This window comes from Zophobas morio, unplaced genomic scaffold (assembly GCF_036711695.1).
Source record: "Zophobas morio isolate AGI-343-1 ecotype UQ-CSIRO unplaced genomic scaffold, CSIRO_AGI_Zmor_V1 ptg000014l, whole genome shotgun sequence".
Taxonomy (NCBI): domain Eukaryota; kingdom Metazoa; phylum Arthropoda; class Insecta; order Coleoptera; family Tenebrionidae; genus Zophobas; species Zophobas morio.
The window spans coordinates 2,239,565-2,250,004 of record NW_026972119.1 but is presented as its reverse complement, the minus strand read 5'-3'; the positions used below and the strand labels follow the sequence as shown (position 1 = coordinate 2,250,004).

The following is a 10,440-nucleotide window of genomic DNA, read 5'->3' as shown; positions in this document are numbered from 1 at the left end:
AAGTAGACTACTACAACGATCCTACGGTGGTTAACCCAAATATGACTCAAACTGTTGGGGAAGAAATAATTCTTGTTTCTGAAGTTTTAAAATTCAAATGTTAATATTGATGACAACACATAGCCTGTGACATAGCATTGACAATTGATGGGCTGACAACCTAAGAAAGGTGAAATTACTGCTATTCCGTTACCAACATATTTTTTCCGTTTTTCCATTGTGCGTCGCCTTTGACAATAACTGTGGACAATTGACCCTTTTCCTGTAAGCAAAGTGAGTAGACATTGTATAAATTCCAATGACACAGAGTGAGACAACATCGCGCAGGCGAAGTCGGATTTTTGGAGCGCCAAGTTTAAATTAAGCAATGAGCGACAGATTACGCGTGTGTAGCCGGTTGCATTCTGTCAAAGCGGTTTGTTGTCACAGGCCTTTGCTCTGCTGCCGGAGTGCCGGATACAATTTCCAACGTGGTTTTGAAGATGCGTGCGCACGAAAAGTCACTATGGAAGTTTTACGATCTTACAGGAAAAGGGTCAATAATCCTTTCACTTGCCTAAAGTTTCGAACTTTAGGCATGTGGGCCAGATCGCAACATAAATAATGTCCCCAACCTTTTTTTTTCAGTTAATACTCGATAATTTATTAATAAAAAAAATCTTAAGGGTAGGTAGCAATGAACTAAGATGTCTCAAGGCTGTCTGCCACATTCCTAGAAACAGTGGTAGAAAGTATTATAAAAGAATATATTCTTTTTCTCAGTGTAAACACGCAAAAATTCGATCCATTTTCATTCCAGCACACTTTCTTGAAAATAATAATTGAAGACAATTAAATTTAAATCTCAAACCCTCTGCTTAAAATAGTTCCTTGATGTTTGTTTAAACCTCGTAACAAAGTTTAGGGTGGTTCTAAGTCCGTCCAGCTGCAGGTCTAAAACTTCCGTAGACGAAGCGCATTTGTCGTTTCAATTTTTACAACCGTTCTAATTGGTTGTCGTACCTTCAAGGTCGCTTTTGTTAACTGAAGTTTCGCCTATACAGGAGAAGTTAACGACTAATAAATAAATAAATTCAAGGTCTCACTATACATTTGAACATTTTTTCTTCTAATGGTTTGTCGAATTGTGGTCAATGACCTACCAACAGCTGACCAATGTCATTCGAAATCCGGCGTGCACTAGATGTTAGAAGATGATAGCACGATGCAAGGAACGAAATCATACAGGTTTTGACAGGTATTCCTATTCTTAGGGTGTTCTGTCGGGAGGTGGTTTTGTCTTTGTGTTGTGTTCTTCGACTTTCATAAACGAGTGATCTTATTCAGGAATCTTTTTTATACTGCCAGTTTAATCACCAGAATGACTTATTTCCAACGTATTTCCAATTTAGTTTATTCGTAGTTACGTTTTCATTTATGGTAAGTTTATAAATGCCTGTAGAATAAAATAAAAGTTCATATATTGTTTCTAGTTTCCCCAATGGCAATCTATATCAATGTGGTGCAAGAGTTTCGAAAAGAGTTAGAAACTGGATTAGCTCTAAATGATATAGTCGATGATTTAATTAGTGAAAAGCTTATAGATGAGAAATTATATGCTGAAATATGGACCCATCAAAATGTAAAACTGCATTGTTTATGTTTATTTTACACTGGTGTTTGTTTTTAGGATCAAATTAATTGTTTATTAGATCTTATAGTCAAGGATGGCAAACGCTGTGCCAAGTTTATTGGCATGTTGGGGACTGTTTCCCACATGAAAAATATATCGGATTCAATAAAAGATAGTATTGATAAAATTTGTCAAATGATTGTTATTGGTGGCTTTCCTGAATTTTCATTAAATTATGTCGTAAGAAATTCAGTCGTAAGTATTTTCTTGTTATTAAATTAACATTAACTAACATTCTCAACAAAATATGCTGTCATTAATTGAGGAATGGACTAAGTTGGTATTTCTCCCAAATCAAATTTTATTTTCTAAATCTTAATCTTTTGTAATTCTAGGCAGATAGAATAAAAGAAAAGGCGTTAGAACTAGACCCAAAGTTTTGCAGTACTTTGGTAGTTCACGGATTACCAGGTTTTGGTAAATCGTGCTTAGTTAATCAAGTTTTACAAACGAAACGTTTTCTGGAGACATCTGGAGGTGCTATGTTTTGGATTAATTTGGGCGAACATTCTGATACCACAGCAGTAATAAATCCTTTGTGGAGGTAGGTTTGGTGTTAAGTTTAAAATTTAATGTACAGTAATTGTAAAAATTTTAACAGTAATGAATTAATGATATACAAAAAGGTGGCAGCATTTGTTTTTAAAACATTGTTCTCCCATGGCCGACTAGTATAAAGATTATGGCCTGTCCAAAGGAATGCCAAAGGTACCATACGTGCTGCCATCTATTAATAATTCAAAAACGACAAAAGAATTATTAACACTTTTTGAAAGGCACAAAGGCATTCATACCGAAACAAACCACCATTACACGTTTTGAAGTCCCATAATGTCAAGTCAAATTAAAATTTTGCTAAATTATTGAGTGTAATTATTAATAGATGGCAACACGTATGGTACCTCTTGGACAGGCCATAATCTTTATACTAGTCGGCCATGGTTCTCCATAGGAGGCTTTACAATTGTGCTTTGTTTGACATGCTGTTGTTTAATTATGTCAGTGATGTTATTAAGTTTTATTTGTTCATGGTTTTATGCATCTTTTTAGTGCATATGTTACAAAAAAAGCTTATATTATTAAAACACATGAAGCTAACGTGTACTTAAAAAAAAAACAGAATAAGGTTATGTATATTAATTACAACCTCCTGTTATCTGAAATTGTTTAATCCAAGCAACTTTCAAACACTTCCCATAAGCAGCTTAAGGCTCAGTAGTTCTGTTTTTAATACGTCATATATTTATTTATGTACAGTTTTATTCAAAAAATATTGGGTAGTTGTCATTTACTAATGTCATAACTTGTAAAATGTGTTTTATTTAGATTTTTAGATCTTAATTCACTGACAGTAGTGTCATATCTGTCGGATATTAATAATATCAAAGACATCGTTTGACAAAATAGATTTTTGAAAAGTGCTAATATTTGTCAAAATGTCAGTAAAGCTTGAATCACATATGATTTGTCATAAATGATAGAATGACAGTGCCTAATATTTTTTGAATAAAGTAGTACAGGCATATTTACAAAACAAAAATTAGAGATGTACCGACTGTAGGTCTGGCCGACTAACCGACTAGCCGATTGTTCGGCCAATAAAAACCGACTAGTCGGCCGACTGTTCGGCTTTGCTAAAATCAGTTCATAAATGCGACAGACAGTGTGTTTTTTTTTATATTTCTCTGACTACCTTAAAAAATTGTTCATTTTAACAAAAGGAATAACTAAAGTTCCTTTGTTTTCCAAAAAATGTGTTAAATTTGTTTAGATAATTTTAACATTTAATTTTTTTTAGTAACTCGGTACAAAAATAAAGAATAACACAATTTATAATTGTTTTATATATTATTTTAATTTTAATAAAAAAAAGCCGACCGATCGGCTGTTTAGCCGACCAGTCTCCGACTGCAGCCGACGATGAAAAACGGCCGAATAGTCGGCTTATCCGACTGGTCGGCCACTAGTCGGTACATCCCTAACTAAAATCTTCAAAGTTACGTTGATTTCCCTTCTGTCCCAAATACATACTACACTGCAGCATATTTTTAAGGGATATTTTTATTTTACATAGTTCCTTGAAGTGACGGTATTTTTGGTGGGAATAAACATCTTAATTTAATATGTAACTTATTCAATTCATGGAATGAGTACTTTTGAAATACCTCTTGTAAGCAATTGTAAATAATATCGCATCTCAAGGCGTTTAGCATTGTGTAGATAATGCCAGCGTGGTTGGTGAAACGCGTCTGCCAAAATTTTGTATGTTTGCGGTGTTGTGGGGATAAACGATATATAGCGCACCGAATAATAAAAAAAAACCCTTTCTCAAAGTGTATTTTTCAATAAAACTTTATATCATTTTTCTTAGCCAACGTCATTAAAATTTTCCTACAGACAAAATATTATCATGTATACAATACATATAACACAAATTATATGTAGCCTACTGATTTATAAATTATTACACTACTACTACTATTTTAAATTTTTTTCTAAAAATCGGTATGCATAGGGCTAAAAATTTGGATGTATCAATAAACCACCATATTATTTTATAGAATATAATACACATCAAATTTCGCAGTAATCTGTACAGTAGTTTTGAAAATTACATTAATAAAATCCCCAACAGAAAGACAAGAAACGGGAGACCTACTCCTTTGGATTTACATCTGTTGCATACTCATGGTTTTTCCATACTCAAGACACTTGCTTTTTCTGGTTATGATAATTGTTTTTTGTAAGCAGCACTTTGGGGCTTAAGTAACAACACGTTACTCATTAGAATAATAAAATATATGTTCATTAATTTTAACACACATTTAATCTTAAAAAAATGTAGTAATTTCTGTGTTTCAGCTTATATTTAACTGCCGTTAAGTTAACCAATCACGTAGCTTTGACACATCGTCCCGAAGACATTGTAGTTTTGCAAAACGAAGTAAAAAAAATCTTTTTGGACGAAAAATTGGCAAATGCCTACATTATTTTAGATGATGTTAAATCAGCTGAAGTGTTAGATGTTTTCAAACTACGATGTAAAATTATTGTAACTACACAAGATAAAAATGTTGCAAACGATTTTCAGGCTTTTTTCGTAAAGGTAATGGAATTCCTGAAAGCTTTCGAAGTTGCTTATGTTGAAAATTTTAGGTGACTACAGGTTTCACCAAAAAAGAGTCTCTAGAATTACTGAGAAAATCATTAGAGACTGATAGTTTGTGCGCTAAAGAAACTTTTGCGAATAAAATTCACGAACTGTGTGATGGTTGTCCAATGTTGTTGAACATTATTGGATCAATTTTAAAAGATAGTAGGGAAGAAGCGTTATCAACTGACATAATCTGGGATTCAATCATTCATGAAATTGTGGAGAATGATTATTTACCTCAGTAAGTATTTTACTCGTGAGTTAATTTAAATGTATTGAATCTTTTATAGCCCAACAACTGAGAAAGTTATTCACATGATAAAAAGATTTGTTAGTTGTTTGAATCAAAAGATTCAAAAATACTTTCACAGTTTGGCTGTCTTTCCGAAACACGTTAACATTAGACCAGAGATCTTGATGAAATTGTGGGATGAAAAGTACTATGCTGTGAGACAGATCATGGTTGAACTTGAAAACAAATCTTTGATTGTTTCATTTTATAACAAAGATCTTAAAACATACATATACAGCATACACAGTCTAGTTCGTACTTATTTAGTGGAGAGAGCTGATGTCGACATCAAATTCTACCATAAAAAACTGATCTCAGAATGCCAAGATGTTATTAATAAGGCACCACCCGATGATTCAATTGCGAATTATATTTTTGGTTATTATGGATATCATGCAAAACATGCTGAGCTTTATGACAAGTTTGAAAAATTCTTTGATCTAAGGTTCATTGAAAATAAAATTAAAAGATGTGGATCTGCGGATTTACTCACGGACTTTGATACTTACAGAGATCTTATTACAAAAAAGGTAAATTGTGATTTTATATGAACTATTTTAAATTGGATTTGTAGGAACCGCGGTTGGAACGAAAGTTAAACGATTATATAAAATTTGTCAATGCTTATAGTGCTCATTTACATATATCACCAGAGACAAATATTATACAATTTGCATTTTTTCATGACAACAACTGTGTTTACGAAGAAGCTAGAAATATTGCCAGCAATAATCCTGATCACCTTTATTTCAAATTGGAGTAAACAGTGTAAAAATGAAATTTTATGTTTAGTAAAAATTTAATTTTAGACCTTACTCTGATGCACATAAGAATTTTCCTAGTCTTAAGACTAAAAGTACAGCCACATCAACGTGCTTCGTTAATTCTAAGGAAGTTGTAGTAGGTACTTACAGTGGAAGCATTGAAATTAAGGTGAGTTTTATACTGATAAAGCATTTTACTTAAGCCTAGCAACACTACATAGTGAATGAGAAGGTTCAAACAAAAAGTGAAAGGGTTACTTTTCTTTTTTAACTTTTACTTCGATATCGTACAATTTGCTTATGTCTTGTTTTCAGTCATTTCATCAGTATCAACAAAAAGTACAACATTTTGAAGGTCATACAGATCAAGTATTTAGTGTGCAATTAAGCCCAGACGGAAAAAGTTTCTTATCGATTTCCTTAGATCGAACTGCAAAATTGTGGAAATTCACTGAAGAACTGGATCCACAGTCTCCAAAACTTAAACAAATACACTGGAAAAACTTGCATTCGCCTGATGAAAATATAGAATCGTACAAGACTTTCAAGATGCAAGATAAAGATTATATCATTTCAGCAGCTTTTCCTTACGATGGTTCAGACGAAATTGTAACAGCTTCAAAAAATGGGAAAATTACCAGATGGAATATAAAAACGGCCGCCATTATTAGAGAATCTGCACTAGGTTTACCAATCTCACATATTTCTTATGTGCATGATAGTCAACAAATAATATTTTCCTATGACGGAAAAATTTACAATTATGTGAGAGATAAGTTGTTGTACAATGGACAATTTGCTTTACTCGAAGACATCACAAATTTAATCCTTATTCCTGCATTCTCTGATCTCAAAGAAGTAGCAGTCGTCACTGCAACAAAATTTGAAGTTTGGGAGTATAGACATAAAGTTAAACGATTCGCTTTTGAAGCAAACTCCAAAATCACTTCTGCTGTTGTTAATAGTGATTATCTGGTTTTGGGCGGAGATAGTTGTATTTATGTTTATAATTACAAACTACAACATGTGATCTCATATAACAACGACTACGGGTGTGTATTTTTTTTTATTATGCTATGATTGCATGTGTCGTGTATGCTTATATCTTTTATAACGTTTATGTTTTTCTTTTCTTTTAGGGGACCAAGATCTTTGTATATATTACCAAATCTCGTTGTATTTATTTTGATAGATAAAGAACGTGTGCAAAGATGTGAACTACATCTAGAATCGAGCGAGAAACCACTTATTCAAGATCTATCACACTTTAGTTGCTACTGGAAGGATTCGTTACCTATATATTTTACTGTTAATACAGAAAATAAAATTGATATTTTTCACGGGCATTCTACCATTTTGTCAGTAATAGAAATCGTGGATAAAGTCACATTTGGCACTTTTTCCTTATGTGGAAATTACTTAATTTTGGGGACGCGGACCGGAAAAATTTACTTTTATAATTATAAAAAGAAGAAAATAAGCGAAATTACAGTTTCTGACGGTGGCATCAGTTTGATTAAATGTTTTGAAAGTGATATTGATCGAGTGGATTCTTATTACGACAGTGCCGATATGTATGGTAGAGTTGTAGCTGCTTCGAATAAAAAGATTGTCATATTGGTTGATAAGAAGCCGGTGATTGAGCTAGACATATCACAAGAACTTTCGGATATATTTTGTTTACGCAATTTACTAATTACCATAGACGTTGATGGTAAATTTGCTGTTGCAAGAATTTTTGAAGATAAGTGTTTTGGCTGGGTAAGCGGTTTATATGAAGACGTAATTCTTGCTACAGTACACAAAGAAAAAAATTTTTTGGCCATTGTTTGTAAAGAAGGAAAAGAACATGTTCTAAGAGTCATAGTTTTGGACGATGTGGCGACTATGAAAGTAATATTTCACTCGAGAGTATGTAGTGAACCCAAATGTTTGTGTTTTTCATCGTCAGGAAAATTGCTTGCAGCTGGATGTAAAAATGGCGACATAAGGGTATTGAATGGAAGGAGTAGTAACCCAACATATTATGTATTTTAAATTTCAGATTTTTAATCTTGAAAACAACGCACAGGATGTTATGGCCCTACATAAGAGATCCGTAGAACGACTTCTCTTTGCCCCGAATTTTGAATCTATTCTTGTAAGTGTAGGAGATCAAATAGCCTGGTGGAATTTGAATAGTTTTCAAGAGCAAAGGTATGCAACTTTATGTGTAATATATTTTTTAATATTCGTTACTATTTTATGTGTTTGTTGAGTTTGCCATGTGCTCAAAATAATTTGTAATCGTTTCTTCATCTTTGGACGGGATACCATGTTATACCTATACACGAGATAATTTTATACACTAAACATCTAAATCGTTTCACATCTGCATAAAACTATAAATACACGGCCGATTAATTATTCATTGCAAACATTTTTTATATATATATTTTTTTACTAAAACTAGTTCCGAGAATAACTTGATTACAAGTTGTTTTAATCACAATGTGTTTTAGTCCAAGCGGCGACCGCAAAATTACGATGCTCATTTCTGATAAACTAAAATTTTTAAGAAAGGTAGTATATATGTATTGCGAGAATACCACTAGGGTTGCCTTTGGGTACAGGACCGTATTTAACCATTTGGCGCCTATAGACAACTCACTTTATCCCGGCTCTCCAGCAAATACCCATATATTTTTTCCTATGCTATTAATTAACTAATAGAAAAAGTTATTTAACTCTAGAGATGAAACCATCTAATTGGTACCAAATTGGAAGCTCGTAGAGTAGTATGTGAATACGAAGGCAACCCGTATAATAATTTTATTTTTATTACTTCCCGAGCGTAAGCTAAAAAAATACATATTGTAATCGAATCCATCCGGCGACTGGCCACTTTCATGTTTTCTCAGATAATCTCCGAAACTAACGGACCAATTGTTGTCAGATTTTAAGTATATTTGTTGCGAATATTGTGCAGAAGGTAAAATGCCAATCAGACTTTGTCTAATCATCCCCACCAACAATGTGCTGACGTCACCTAAAAATAGTACATAGTAAAAGAATAATAAATTTCATAAAAATAACATTAATACACGTGTAGCTTATGAATCCTAGACATGAAGATTTTTAGAACAAAATCGATTATTATAACAACTTTGCTCTGAAATTTTTCAAACGTTTTAAGGTTATCGTAAGCATGGTAAATCGTTAATCAAAATGTATCCGTTTATCGTCTCGTGAAAAATTGATGACATCATCTCAAAATTTTGCCAAACAAATCCTGTGTTAAATATGCAAAATATTACGAATTTGTACTTAGGGTTTATCAGATCGTTTATATTTTTTAAAAATTACTTAATTAATGAGGCAATCTATTTTATAGATCAAATGAAAAACGGTTGATGATGTCAATACAAATTTTGTTATGGAAGAACTCATTTGAAACAATTGCATAGTATGCTTCTTTACTTGTACTTTAACAATCCAATCCACAATCCTTATTTTAACTAATAGGGGTTACCATAAAAAGAAATTAATTCGCAAAATTAAATTTTATAATTTTTCAAAAAAGCTGTATTTGTTTGCCTGTACTTTAGAGGCAAGGGAAATTCTGTCTAAATAACTTAAGACTAATTTTTATATAGATTGCTTCGGTACCAAATTAAGATTTCTTGATACCCTATACGTATTTTCTCTTCAACTAGACGTGAACTAAACTAAGCAATCACTGAAATACCCATAATTAATTCCTTTACTTGTATTAAACAACTTTTTTCAAGAAAGTTAGTCTGGTTGGCCCATTATTAATAAAAAAAAATCACTATTAACACTCATACAGTTGAAAACTTTAACGCTTTAAGCTTTAAACTTGCTACTTTTACAGCAGGCACTTTAACCTGTTTTATTTTACAGTGAGGCAAAGGCATTAAATTCACATCTGGACAGCCATCAACTAAGGGTATTTACATTTGATCCTTGGAAAGACAAAAAACTCCATGACACAGTGCCTTATTTACTGACAAGTACAAATTTGCATGGAAAGCATTTACGGTACATCTCTGCATCTAAAGATTTTAGATCATTTTTGGTGGTTGATGTAGATGGTAATATTTTTAAAATGGATATCATCAATTTGTGACAAAGATACTGCCAAGGATTAAAACTTAGTGATATTTTTACAATTGCTCAGGGGTGACTTAAATTTACTGTATACCCCCATACTTAAAACGTAATCCTTTTTTGTCTTTTTTTAGATTAAAATTTTAAACGATAATTAATATTAATTAATTGTAATATTAAAATATTCGCTTATTGTAAATCGAATATATAACTCAAATACGTCTTCATTTTAATTTGCATACGTAATGACAACTTGATTGGACTGACAAGTTAATGTGACATTTTCAGATCCATTTAAGCGAACTGTTTTATGTATTTGTTGTGGCCAATTACATTTATTAAGGGTTTATTAGCAAAAATGTCTGTATTATTGTGCTATGACTGTTTTTATAAGTAAGTTTTTAGATTTTTTTATACTTGTTTATACCTTGCAATATTTTTATTAGAT

General features: G+C 32.2%; 1 protein-coding gene across 2 annotated transcripts; it reads left to right on the top strand.

Annotated features, from left to right (window-relative positions):
- The first annotated feature begins 998 nt into the window (after positions 1-998).
- LOC135129167 (apoptotic protease-activating factor 1-like) lies at positions 999-10,118 on the top strand. Of its 2 annotated transcripts, XM_064056274.1 has the most exons (14): positions 999-1,419; positions 1,473-1,621; positions 1,670-1,867; positions 1,938-1,952; positions 2,008-2,216; positions 4,535-4,778; positions 4,829-5,067; positions 5,117-5,648; positions 5,693-5,877; positions 5,928-6,051; positions 6,198-6,934; positions 7,022-7,874; positions 7,927-8,078; positions 9,786-10,118. In XM_064056274.1, the coding sequence occupies exons 2-14, from the start codon at positions 1,481-1,483 to the stop codon at positions 10,009-10,011; spliced, it is 3,855 nt and encodes a 1,284-aa protein (XP_063912344.1). In that variant the 5' UTR covers positions 999-1,419; positions 1,473-1,480; the 3' UTR covers positions 10,012-10,118. The 2 variants fall into 2 exon arrangements, with proteins under 2 accessions (XP_063912344.1, XP_063912345.1); XM_064056275.1 differs by lacking the exon at positions 1,938-1,952.
- Positions 10,119-10,440: the final 322 nt, after the last annotated feature.